The sequence below is a fragment of the Neolamprologus brichardi genome, chromosome 2, assembly GCF_056152115.1.
Source record: "Neolamprologus brichardi isolate AB-2024 chromosome 2, ASM5615211v1, whole genome shotgun sequence".
Lineage (NCBI taxonomy): Eukaryota > Metazoa > Chordata > Actinopteri > Cichliformes > Cichlidae > Neolamprologus > Neolamprologus brichardi.
In genome coordinates, this window is record NC_142105.1 from 4,566,198 (window position 1) to 4,577,849 (window position 11,652).

The 11,652-nt window shown below is 38.0% G+C and overlaps 1 protein-coding gene across 1 annotated transcript; it reads right to left on the reverse strand.

The window, feature by feature from the left end:
• Nucleotides 1–4,326: 4,326 nt before the first annotated feature.
• Nucleotides 4,327–10,736, reverse strand: lrit3a (info leucine-rich repeat, immunoglobulin-like and transmembrane domains 3a). Its single transcript, XM_006798848.2, has 4 exons — nucleotides 10,432–10,736; nucleotides 8,639–9,105; nucleotides 6,499–6,804; nucleotides 4,327–6,368 (listed from the first exon to the last, which is right to left on the reverse strand). The coding sequence occupies exons 1-4, from the start codon at nucleotides 10,545–10,547 to the stop codon at nucleotides 5,347–5,349; spliced, it is 1,911 nt and encodes a 636-aa protein (XP_006798911.1). The 5' UTR covers nucleotides 10,548–10,736; the 3' UTR covers nucleotides 4,327–5,346.
• Nucleotides 10,737–11,652: the final 916 nt, after the last annotated feature.

Here is an 11,652-nt window from a genome sequence, read left to right on the forward strand (position 1 = left end):
ACATGCCGCATACACAGTAGGTCTTCTGTTTTGTGTCCTGTGTGTGTGAATGAAGAGTCAGTGTGTTATACTGTCATCTGTCGAAGTTCTTCTGGCTCCCAGAAGGAATGAGCAGAATGAGTAATTTATAGAGAACGATGGAAGAGTGGAGCAGATTATCCTTAAATTGTTTGTCCTCCTCTTGCCCAGCATGACAATTAACAGAGGCCAGGAACTACAACCTCTATTCATACCCAGCATGACTAGGACATTGTCAGGAACAACGTCCTCGCTAAAGAGCAGCAGTATGATTTATAATGCTGAGAAAGTTGCCTTGTCCCCAGACAAACACACTGAAGGGCACTGACCTTTTCCCACAATTTCACCCTGGGAGGTAAGAATAAAAGTCTAATGTTCATAATTACTCTTCAGGTGACAGTGTGTTGGATGACAGTGACACATAGCTATGAATCATCAAGTAGAAACAGGATCTGGGACACGGTGAGATTGTGGCTATTATAGCTGTATTAAAAACTACCTCCTGCTTCTGTAAGATAAATGTTGCCAGTTCTGAACATGAGAATAAAATGATTTTTTTATTCCCACAGGGAGATTCTTTTGTAAGTCGTAAAACTAAAAACATTAAAAAACATGCCGTTTTAGTTTCAGTCATAATGCAGTGAAAAAAGAATTGATTAAGTGTGATTAAGTAACTGCGTGGACACAGTGAGGAAGCATCTCTTGTGATATTCAATAAAAGATTTATTCATTCTTAGTCTATGGCTAAAGATCCTCAGTGGGTGGCCAGAACACTGTGTAGATGGTGGGAGATATTGTTTGTGATGGAAAGAAGATTTGCAACAGCCTCTTCTGAGTCACAGCATGTAGATGGCCTAACACCACCCTCAGTGAGCCGCCCTGAATAACTTTATTACTGTCACATACTTTAAAGGAGTGGGGCTTCCACAGGAAATACAGTTGCCTCCTGAAGAGGGCTGCAGGTAGTTTGGCCTAGTCCTTTCCTATTTGTACTCCTGCACCATATTTAGCATTTTCCTCCTGATGGGAAGGGGAGTAGCAGATGTCCTGGATCTTATAAATATTCCTTCACCATAACGCGGCCCTTTTGGCACCCTTATTATTGGCTTATTTGATTTATTCCTGTTCACCTGAGCCATCAGGAAACCTTGTCAACAATTCTCAGTTTCTTTGTGTCTCTCTGTGAAATGCCAAACTATCAACCATCAGATGGTTGTTTGTGTCCTGTTTGAAATCTAAGTCACCACTAAAGCTTCCCATTAACCTGATGAGACTAGTCTTTATTTCATGCTATAGCAGATGAATAAGTACAGTCTTTTTCTTATATTGATGTTTTGTGTTCTGCCTGTATTTAAATGTGGTCAGTTCTCCATGTACTGCTATAATGGCACCAGTCATGGTAGTGAGGAAGCACCTCTTGGATCTTATAAATATTCCTTCACCATAACACGGCCCTTTTGGCACCCTTATTATTGGCTTATTTGTATCCACGGTCTGATTTATTCCTGTTCACCTGAGCCATCAGGAAACCTTGTCAACAGTTTTCAGTATTTTTGTGCATGTCACATTCAGTTGCTCTGTCTCAATGTTGTTGTTTTTTCAAGCGCCTCAGGTAAATAGCACCTCTAACGAAACTAAAGATGTCACGTCTTTATTGATCTGTTGATTCATTTTTTTGTTTTGTCTGTTTTTTCAGCTGTGTGCTCTCAGCCTTTTTGCCTTACTCTGACAGCTGTCATTAAAAGCCTTTGCCTGTTCTAGTCCACCATGTATTCATTTTGCTTGTGAAAAAAAAAAACAAGCTATTTGAATGACAGAAACACAGCTGACATCACAGATTATGCTGGTTACATCCACACCATAGTAGTGTTCCAGAAAACTCCAGTTCCCTTGCTGCAATACATATTTATGTTGCCTGAAAAAGAGAACTATAGTGTGTTACTACATGTTAACATCGCTGCTGCATCTGCTCGTGTTTTGGTTTTTGGTAATTCTGTGCCAGTTACACAGGATCAATCTGGTGGTGCAGTAGTTTGTGTATTGCATGCAAAAGCATGGCCTTCATAAGTGCAGCTCTATTACATACATAAAGAAAGAAATAAAAAGTAAAAATAAATATATAAAATAAAATATTAAAAAACAAACAAAAAAAACAAAACAAATGGGAGTGACTTGAAGTTTTACATCTGACAAAAAGTTATAAAAATACTGCAGTGAAACCTCTAGAAGTATATGATGTAGGGAGCTAAACAAAAGCTCATACTAGCATAATCATGTTAGTAATAACATAACTGGAAAATAGGAACCAAAATCTTCTTCTCCCCCCCCCCCCCCCAAAAAAAAAAAAAATGAACAACAATATGGCAATCGTCTTTCTTCTGGCCTTACTGTACAGTTAGATGTAAAGTGTCCATTGTTCTTGGCTAGAAAATTCTTCCTTGCATTAGCCTAATGTAGCCTAATGAACTCATTAGCTGCAACTGCTAATTTGGATTTCAACCTCCAAAGTTACTAAAACTTTAGAAAAGCAAGCGTCTTCACTAAGAGCTGAAAACAAAACCCTCAAGGAGTAATGATCATAATGACAGTCTTTTGTAACACACTAAGTTTAGAAGATATATTGGGACTCAAGAACTGGGAGATATTACTTTTTTTCTTTTTTGGTTTAAATCTGACAGAAAATGTAAATCTAGAGTTGGTTATTGGTTACAGTTACAATATGAGCCATGTTTTATCAGCATATATTGGCCCTTTATCAAACCCTAGTCTAATACATTGTGAGCCACTGTACTAGGAGAAGACACACTATAAAACATTGTGTCTATAAAGCAAATTACTGCCAGAACACTGGAGCCATGCTCCAAGACTCTTTAAATGATTCTGGAATTGAATCCTCTTTAAACAAATGGGAGTTTTGTGGTGTTTTCCCACTTGGGGCAGTAACTTCAACCCAAATGGGTATTTCAGCCTTTTCCTCAAGGTACTAATTCTCTTCCCTGCTCCTTCATGCTAGACTGCAAGCAACCCCAGTATGAGCTACAGTTCACTGTTTGATAAATCCATCAGAATCACATCCTCTCCAAAAAGCAAAGAGTTGAAATTGAGGCTGCACACTAGATATCTTCCACTACTTGGCTGTGCCTAAAAATTCTGTCTATAAAAGTTACGAACCAAAGAACCAAATCTTCCGCAAAAAGCAAATAGGTTATCTTGAGGCCGCCAAAGAGAAATCCATCCATAATTTGGCTACTCCTAGATATTCTGTAAAAGTTCATAAATGTTATGAAAATAATCTGTGACAAAGTGTAGCCCTGGCAGATTCCAACTCCCACCAGGAACAGATTTGACTTGTACTGGAAACGAAAAACCAAACTCACTAAAATGGTACAGAAACTGTTGTAGTAGTCCATAACAATGCAACAAATAGCTCATACACCAAAAATACCCACCCCAGGACACCCCACCCACTCTGCACATAGTCATATCCCTTCTTTAAGTTCATAAAGCACATGTAGAGTGGTTGGGCAAACACCCATGCACCTTCACACATCTCTGAGAGGGTAAAGAGCTGATTCAGTTATCTATGGGCCAAAATAATTTTATTTCTCCCTTATCAGAAGTTACTAACAGGTGGACTCTCTTCTTCAGTGTGGCTGAGAAGTGTGAATGCCCTGAAGTTAGTGCTTATGCTATACATCAGTTTTAACAGTCCAGTGGTAAAACCTGCTTTTCCAGTGGTAAAGGCAAATCAATTGCCAGCTTACCTGATGTTGCCTTATCACCTGTGCCAGGTAAGGATGGAGTTGCAAAGGATTTAATCTCTGAATCATTGATTCAAGAAGACATCCTGAGTTTTTGAAGACATTCATGCAGCCAGTGCAGGATATTGTGTGTCGTGACCGCTCGTTGTATGCCTCTACGTTTACCAGACCCCACAACTTTCTGGTAACGTAGAAGTATCGTAGAAAAACAGGATTTAATCCAGTGACTGTTCAGATCAGAGTAAATGGCAGCTGTGACCTGTTGATTTTGTCAAAGAAATCGACCTGGGCCTGTTGATAATTGAATTATCACATTTAAAATGTCTTTCTAATTTTTTTGTACTTTTTAAAAATGTGCACTAAGCATACCACACAGACATATATTGTTACATATAGTAATTTAAAGCAAATGTATTAAAATCCATCAACAACTTTTCTTTTCTTTAACCAGTTTGTTAGGTTTTGGAAAATTGCTTTGAGATGCGTTCTTCATGTGAAAATTTTACACCTATCTACGCAGATCATATAGTGTAGTAATATGTCCAACTTATAATTCCACAGTTGTTCTGTTTATTAAAAACAAATGCACAGTGCATTTATAGACAATTAGATACATACACCATGTCATATAAAGTGGCAATATTAATGGGTCCGTTATGTACAAACACACTGACAGTACATTTCTATAAAGGCAACGTTTGGCTTAATGTTTAAAGCCAACATGATCATGAAAATGTTATGGAAAAATCTGGGCTTTTCTCTGACACTATCACAATATTCATACCTGACACTTTGCAACTTTGGCATCAAAAAAGACATCAAAGATCATATACAGCTAATTACTTGTATGATACCATTTATAACCATGTGTTGTGCTGTAGTGACATTTAATTTATTTTGTTATATAAGGCTTTAAAAATAAGGAAATCATAAATATATTGTCTGGGGAAGGTTCTTTAAGTATGCTAAAGCCTTTCAAAATAAATTCATAACCAGTGCTGTTACAAAGGAGTGACAGACCACTTAAAAAATCTTGAATTTAAATAGTAATGGCAAAAAAATGTTTGTTTGGCACATATCCTGCCCCCAAATAATCTACTTTACAAGAGCCGAACCACTTAAAATCAAGTCAGTCCATGCAACTGTACAATTGAGATTCAGGAAAGTTCACTTGAAGGTTTATCTTTGAGAAAAACAATGTAGTTTTAGGGCAGTTACCAAACTTTTAAATTGTTAAAATTTCACTCTATACATGCAATGATTCATGCAATTTTTATTTTATTGGTCTTTCCCATTAGTTTAACTAGTTTAACTAGTTTAACTTGGGAGCTGGTCTTGTTAGCACAAAATAACTGCAATGGAAAGTTACCTGACTACCAAGTAGTAAGACTTTTCTTATGGTGGTGGTTTAATTCTCTGATCCAGAGCAGATGTAATTAAATGAATATATATTTATGAACAATTATATAGCTGATAATTTTTATCAATGTCACAAAAGGCGTGTAAAGAGTATCTCATATAATGTGGTGCTACCATGGTGCGTGAACATTAACCATGGCTTCCTGCTTTAGCAGAGATATTCAGACCGAGAACTGTCACTTTTATAGGTCATTTGGGAGTCTATGCTTGATCTGGAACACAGAAGCATTCGCTCTGATTCATTAGTTGGTCTCCTTGCCCAAAGCTCAGTTGGGTGAGAGTTCAGATTTCTTTGTTTCATTGATATTGTCTCAAACTTGACATAGCTTTCTTTTTCAAGGTCCTCTTCATTCAATCCGGTGTTGCGTCCCTTGCAATAAAGAGCGAGAATCTTGTAGAGCAGCAGGATAATAAGAGGTAAAACCAAAGCACAGGCAATGCCACTTATGATGATGAAAAGTTGGTTTTGCCCACCATCCTCGACATTGTCCAGTGTGTAAAAATCAATACAGGGATCTTTTCCAGCAGCAGTACCTTTTGCTACAAGGCAAACTGAATACCTCATCCCAGACGACAGTCCATCTAGGAGTACTTTTCCACTGCCAGCATTAGTCTCCACTGTCCTTTTAGTGTCGTCCTCACCATAGGGTGAATATACAACTGTAAGTGGAGCATCATTTGGTAACCCATCTGCAGTCCAGAGCAACACTGCACTGTCAGCTGTTTCCTCAACAATCTTTAGGTCCCTAATAGACTTTGATGTGTCGCTTTTCTTGCTTTTTTCATCGGCTGCAAGCTTTGTCACGTTGCTTCCTTGCTCATTTTTTGCTTGCTTAACTTTAGATTTTTGTAAACCATTGCTAGGGGTAGGCTTTAACTTTCTATAAAAAGCAATTGTTGATGATCTTGGGAGAACCGTCGACATAAATGAGTCAGGAATGAATGTTGGTGGGATTATTGTTGTGCCCACACTGCTTGGCCCAGTGTCAATGCCAGGTCTTTGTGGGGGGACAGTAGTGCCAATGGTACCAGCAACAGTGAGAGAAATGGTGGCTTCCACACTGCCGGCGACATTCTTAGCTTTGCAGCTGTAGTTACCAGCATCCTTGTACAGTATTCCATGCAAGCTCATGATGGACCATCTGATGCCATCTCCAGGTGACTCCTGGACTGTAGAGTGGAACAAAAGCAGAAATAGCTATATGTCATATATCACTATGAAGCTTTGAATGAGGCTCAAGTCAGCATAAAATGCCCAAACAAGAGATAAATTATGATTTCCTAGAGCTTTAATATTTACCTGTGTTACTGACTGGTGAGCCATCAGATTTAGCCCAGTAAAGTGTTGGTGTTGGAAAGCCTGAAGCATCACATCGCAGGAGAACATTGCTGCCCAAAGGAGATGTGATCTTGGTTGCAGATGTCATCACCGATGGTTTTACGCAGTTTTCAAGTTCAGCATGCTGAAAAAGAACACCTGAAAGATTTTCCGGTCCAGCACAGGTCAAAAATAGATCCATCAAAATTACTGGTGTCTCGGCCATTTTGGAAATCTCAATCATCTTGGAGATTTTACAGTCACAGAACCATGGATTATCCTGGAGGCCTTAAGAAGAAAAGAAAAAGGGATACATATGATTTTGTCAGTTTCAACATTAAGAAAAGTGGATACTGAGATAGTATTCTAGCAGTGAAAGGGCAAAAGATAATAAAGTCACATTTATGAGAAGTCTTTAGAAGTCCACATTGAGCTCTAGCAATACTTTTCAAAGAGCTGCAGCGAGTATGGTGTTATAAAGAAAACTACAAATGACACTGATGCTATTCATCAGCCTACAATGCGTTTGTATTTTTAGTTCTCTTTTTGGCTTTAAAGTCTTAATTTAGGCATAATAATTGAACTGTGGAAGGAAGCCTTTCATAAACACTTCACTGTAAACACCTGGTGCACACAATAGGTAAGCACATGTACCAATGGATACTAAAGCCCATTAAGCAGATTAGTTTGTCTTAACAGTGGCAAAGTACCTAAGCTGTGCTTGCCCTTCCTCCAGTTTGTGGTAGCGTACTTTTTCCATTAGCTTGGTGTGTTAGCACAAATATCGAGCAATCGCTAAAAACATAGTTGTAATCCAGTTTAAGAGAACTACAGACTTTTGTGTAAATTGCACATTTATTGCATATTGAAAATAAAGTTGTTGATAACAATTCATCATTAATCACATTCTGAAAGTCTGTGTGTAGTTGGCATTTAATTCAAAATAATAAAGTTTAGCATAGCTCCTATTTAATATTAACAGAAAGTACTTTTATGATACACTAAAGAAGTTTTCCTCCTGTGCATGGCCCATTTTCCTGTCACTTAATCCTGTATTTCCTTCAGGTACACATGGATAAACTATCTGGCCCTAACCTTATACTGTCAGTGCTCCGAAGGTACAAGAGACATTCATTCACTTGCATACAAAAGAAGAAAAGACTAAATAAAAAATGTGATTTTGCACAAGTATTAGCACTGCCACATATCAGATGGCTCAGTTGAATTTGTGTTTACGTACTTTCATAGTGTTACATTGTTAGTTTCATGTCTTTTGATATTTGGCATTTGTGTGCAGTCATACCAGGTTGGACTGTCTGTTTTCCAATTTCATGTGGGGTTCTTCTTTTCTGTCAGTAGCCAGTTTTTCTAGTGTAACTAAGTAAATTGATCCAACATTTATTTCAAATAACATACATTAAAACGGTCTGAAATTATTTATGTTATTCCAATATTTCTAAACTTTTTGTTGAATATAAACCTGAAACCTGAAGTTTAAAACTTCAGCTAAGCCTTGTGTGCACTGTCTGAACTTGTGAATGTGAATCTTCAGGTTCTAGAGGACAAACGGTTCAGACTTAACCACAGTTAAAACAAGGCCACTGGAGTGGGGCTTATTAATCTGAACTCTGGGCTTTGACCCAGACAACACAGGTCTAAAATTGTTCCTGACAAGTAACCTACAGCACCACTAAAGGCAGGGAAACAGCCCATAAACACATTAAGGGGTTTGGCTTTAGTCTATCTTTAACAACTTGATATGCAGAGTATCACAGATTATACTACAAGTAGCCTTTTTTCCATAGAGTGATCAAATTAATTCAACTTTCTTACTTTGTTTTTCTTTCTTTCTTTCTTTTATTTTCTCTCTTTGATTCTTTCTACACACATGCACTTGTATTGTGTTAATTATCTTGCAGTTAATCAGGCAATAACGTACATTTAATGTAAGCTCTGCCACTGCTTAGATTAAGCTCATTTGACTTTTTCCTGGCAGACACTACTGCTCAGTGAGAACAAATCTGGCTAGATTAACAGGTGATAGAAAGAAGTTCCTGGAGTAATTACAAATAACCCCAAAAGTGTCCTACAAACCAAGTCAGACAGAGCATTTTATTCTTACCTAATACTACTTTCTGGGAGGCATTAGAAGATACAGGTAGCCCATTAAAAGGTGGCCATATGTCCATGAGCTCAGAGGGCAGGGTGGTTAATTTGTTGCTGGATAGATCCAAGTAGGTAATGTTGCGGAGGTAAGGAATTGCCTCGGTGGGAACATTATTAATTCTGTTGTTGTGAAGATCCAGTGTCTTCAGCATTGGCATCTCTTTGAGAGATTCCCATGGAAACATTGAGATCATATTTCCATCCAGTCTCAGCTCGTGGAGCACTTTTAGGTTGTAGAAACTTCCAGTATCCACCGAGGTTATGGAATTATAGGTAATCCAGAGGTATCGTAGATCCACCAAGTAGTAAAAAGCTTCTGTTGGGACTCGCCGTACTGCAGTTTTTTCAATACGAAGTTTGACTGTGTCCACGGGGACATTGACGGGGATGTCAGACATGTCTGGGTCATTGCACAGTACAGATCTGAAAATCAAAGAAAGAAATTTATCTCATGTGAGATTTATCTCATCCTATTAACAGCTAATGCCTGTTTTAAGAAGAGTAATACAGATACAGATGTTTTAAGGAAACTTTTCTTAAAATAGGTGTAACATTGGTATACATCCCTTGATTTGTTCATACATACACCAGTTCTAACAACCTACACTATATCACAATGCATGATGCTTTAATTGACATAATTGTAGTTACCAAGGAGACTTGGTAAACATGGTGAAAATCTTGCAATCAATTGTAGTCATGGATATAAGGACAGGTGACATATTCAAGGAAAAACCATAACTCTTGGTCTGTACAGTGAGAGGATCTTTTGGCTGTGTTATCCTGTACTAGCCTCCCTTAGAAGGAGTTGTTATGACAAATGAATGAGCTGTTTCTTAATATAGCCTTCTTTTAGCAGCCATTCTATGATTTGTCCTGTGAGCTTGACTTCCTCACATGCATCAGTCAATGACTTGATGGGAATTGTGCAGTGCATGGCCTTTCTAGTCATCAATTCTTGACCTAATTAAACAAACCACCAAACTATATCTGAGGCAATATATTTTAGAGGAATGGTGTTCCATAACTTCAGTGGAGTTTGAGAGACTTGTAAAATCAGTAGTAAGGTGCATTTCAATAGTTTGGGAAGCATGAGGTTGGCTAATATCTGATTTTTGTCATCTATCCATATATACAAAGTGATTCTTCCACAATTAACTTTTTTTGTCTACTACTACTGTAGTGCTCTGTTGTTTCTAGATGCATCTGGAATATTGGTATAGTACTAATAGGACTAATTATGCTGGGGGTCATTAGGTCTTTCTCAGGTAGCCCTATAAATAGTTCGGTGCTATGCCAGGTAACATACATTATGTTATTACGGATCAATACGGCCTGCACATATTGCACTGTGATGAGTTAATTAAATTAAATGCTTGGGAAACAGTTGCTTTTCTTAGAGCATAGTAAATATAAGACTATCTTTTTTGGCTGCTGGTTATCCAGTTAGGATTTTTCGGGGGTGGTTTTTACATATACCATAAATACGCATGTAAATGTATGAATCTATCTATATCTATGAACATATAACTTTCTGCTATACATTTACTTATTTAGAATAAGAGCACTAAAGGTGGCATATAGTTAAATTAAGATCTTACAAGTAAAAAGTACTATCCTTTCACAAGATGACCTAATTAGGGACACTCGCAGGCTACGTAACTCTTCATAAATTGAAAAATTGTCCTTCATTTTTAGATTTTCAAAATGTGCCACGTACAGTTTATATATCCACAAAGTATTATTTACCTGGTTCCCGTTCCTTCGGTGCGTCCATGAAAAACACAGGTACATTGGGATGGACAGAACGGATGAGCCATAGTGAGGCAGCATAGGAATGCATGCAGGCACAGAAGTCGTCGCATGATGTCACTGAATGCACCCAAAATGCTCACATCGAGGGGATCTCAGGAAAAAAGACATTCGGATGCCTTGAGAAACTAAAGGATTATTCTTCCCACTCCAAAAAAACAAATAGAAACAAATTAAAAGAGCTTTAAAAGTTCATAAGAGGCAGCAGTAGGCTGAGGATCTAATACAGGTAACCTGTCAGATTGACCGGGGGGATGGGAAGGAGGGGTGGGATTAGTGAAGGATTTCTTAGGCTTGATAGGGTCACGGAAGCTAACCAATGTGGCACGCTAGCCAGTTCTGGAAAGATGTTTCCTCATGTGAATCAGCCTTCTTTTGCAAATCTATTCATTTAGTGTTTTTGTTCTCTTATGTCTTTCTTTTTTTTAATACCACAGTGTTTATTCAACTTTGAGCAGGTCTGATCAGTCACATGTTCGCCTTATAAGGCAGTTTGATTTGTCCCTTTGTTGTCAGCCTGTGTCTAACACTGTGGATATGTTCATAAAATCTGATGCAAACTCCTTTAACTGAAGAGATTCCTCAAATACTAATATATCATTTAGCTGGAGGCCATATTTTAGACTGAGGGAATTCTGTCTGGCACCAGGGTGTAAAATGTAATCTTGGATATGATTTATTGCCCCACTGGAAGGATCAGTAGCTTTAGGTAGTGGCCAAATTCAACCTGTCTGCTGAAGATATGTTTGAGGTAATGCAAGCTTTCATATTTTCAGACAGTATTTGCTAGTGGTCTGTTAATCAAGGGTTGCTTTTAATGTTTTTGTATGTCTTGCTAAGACATACATTTTCTGGTAGTCATTATGCTGATATAATACTATGCAAAGGGCTTGAGCGGTGGCTTGAGCCACCTCTCATCTCTTTACATTTTCCCAGGTAAACCTGAAATAGGTACAGTGATTTATTAAACATACATGGAAATATAGTTGAAAAAACTGTGTGTACAATTCTAATTAGCTTCAAAGTCAATACTTGGTATGACCACCTTTATTCTTAACACAGCCAGAACTCTTTTAGGCAAGCGTTCTTGTCATTTCTTTAAGTAGTGTCCTGGTGTCTTGAAGGACACCCAAAGCTCTACTTTGGATGTTGGCTGCC

What these genes read in the sequence shown, in the direction of transcription:
- lrit3a (XM_006798848.2), bottom strand. Translation starts at nt 10,547, where the DNA reads ATGCGACGACTTCTGTGCCTGCATGCATTCCTATGCTGCCTCACTATG. An exon ending in ACCGAAGGAACGGGAACCAG is followed by an intron (nt 9,106 to 10,431) that starts GTAAATAATACT and finishes TTTGATTTTCAG; the next exon opens with ATCTGTACTGTGCAATGACC. An exon ending in CTCACCAGTCAGTAACACAG is followed by an intron (nt 6,369 to 6,498) that starts GTAAATATTAAA and finishes TCCACTCTACAG; the next exon opens with TCCAGGAGTCACCTGGAGAT.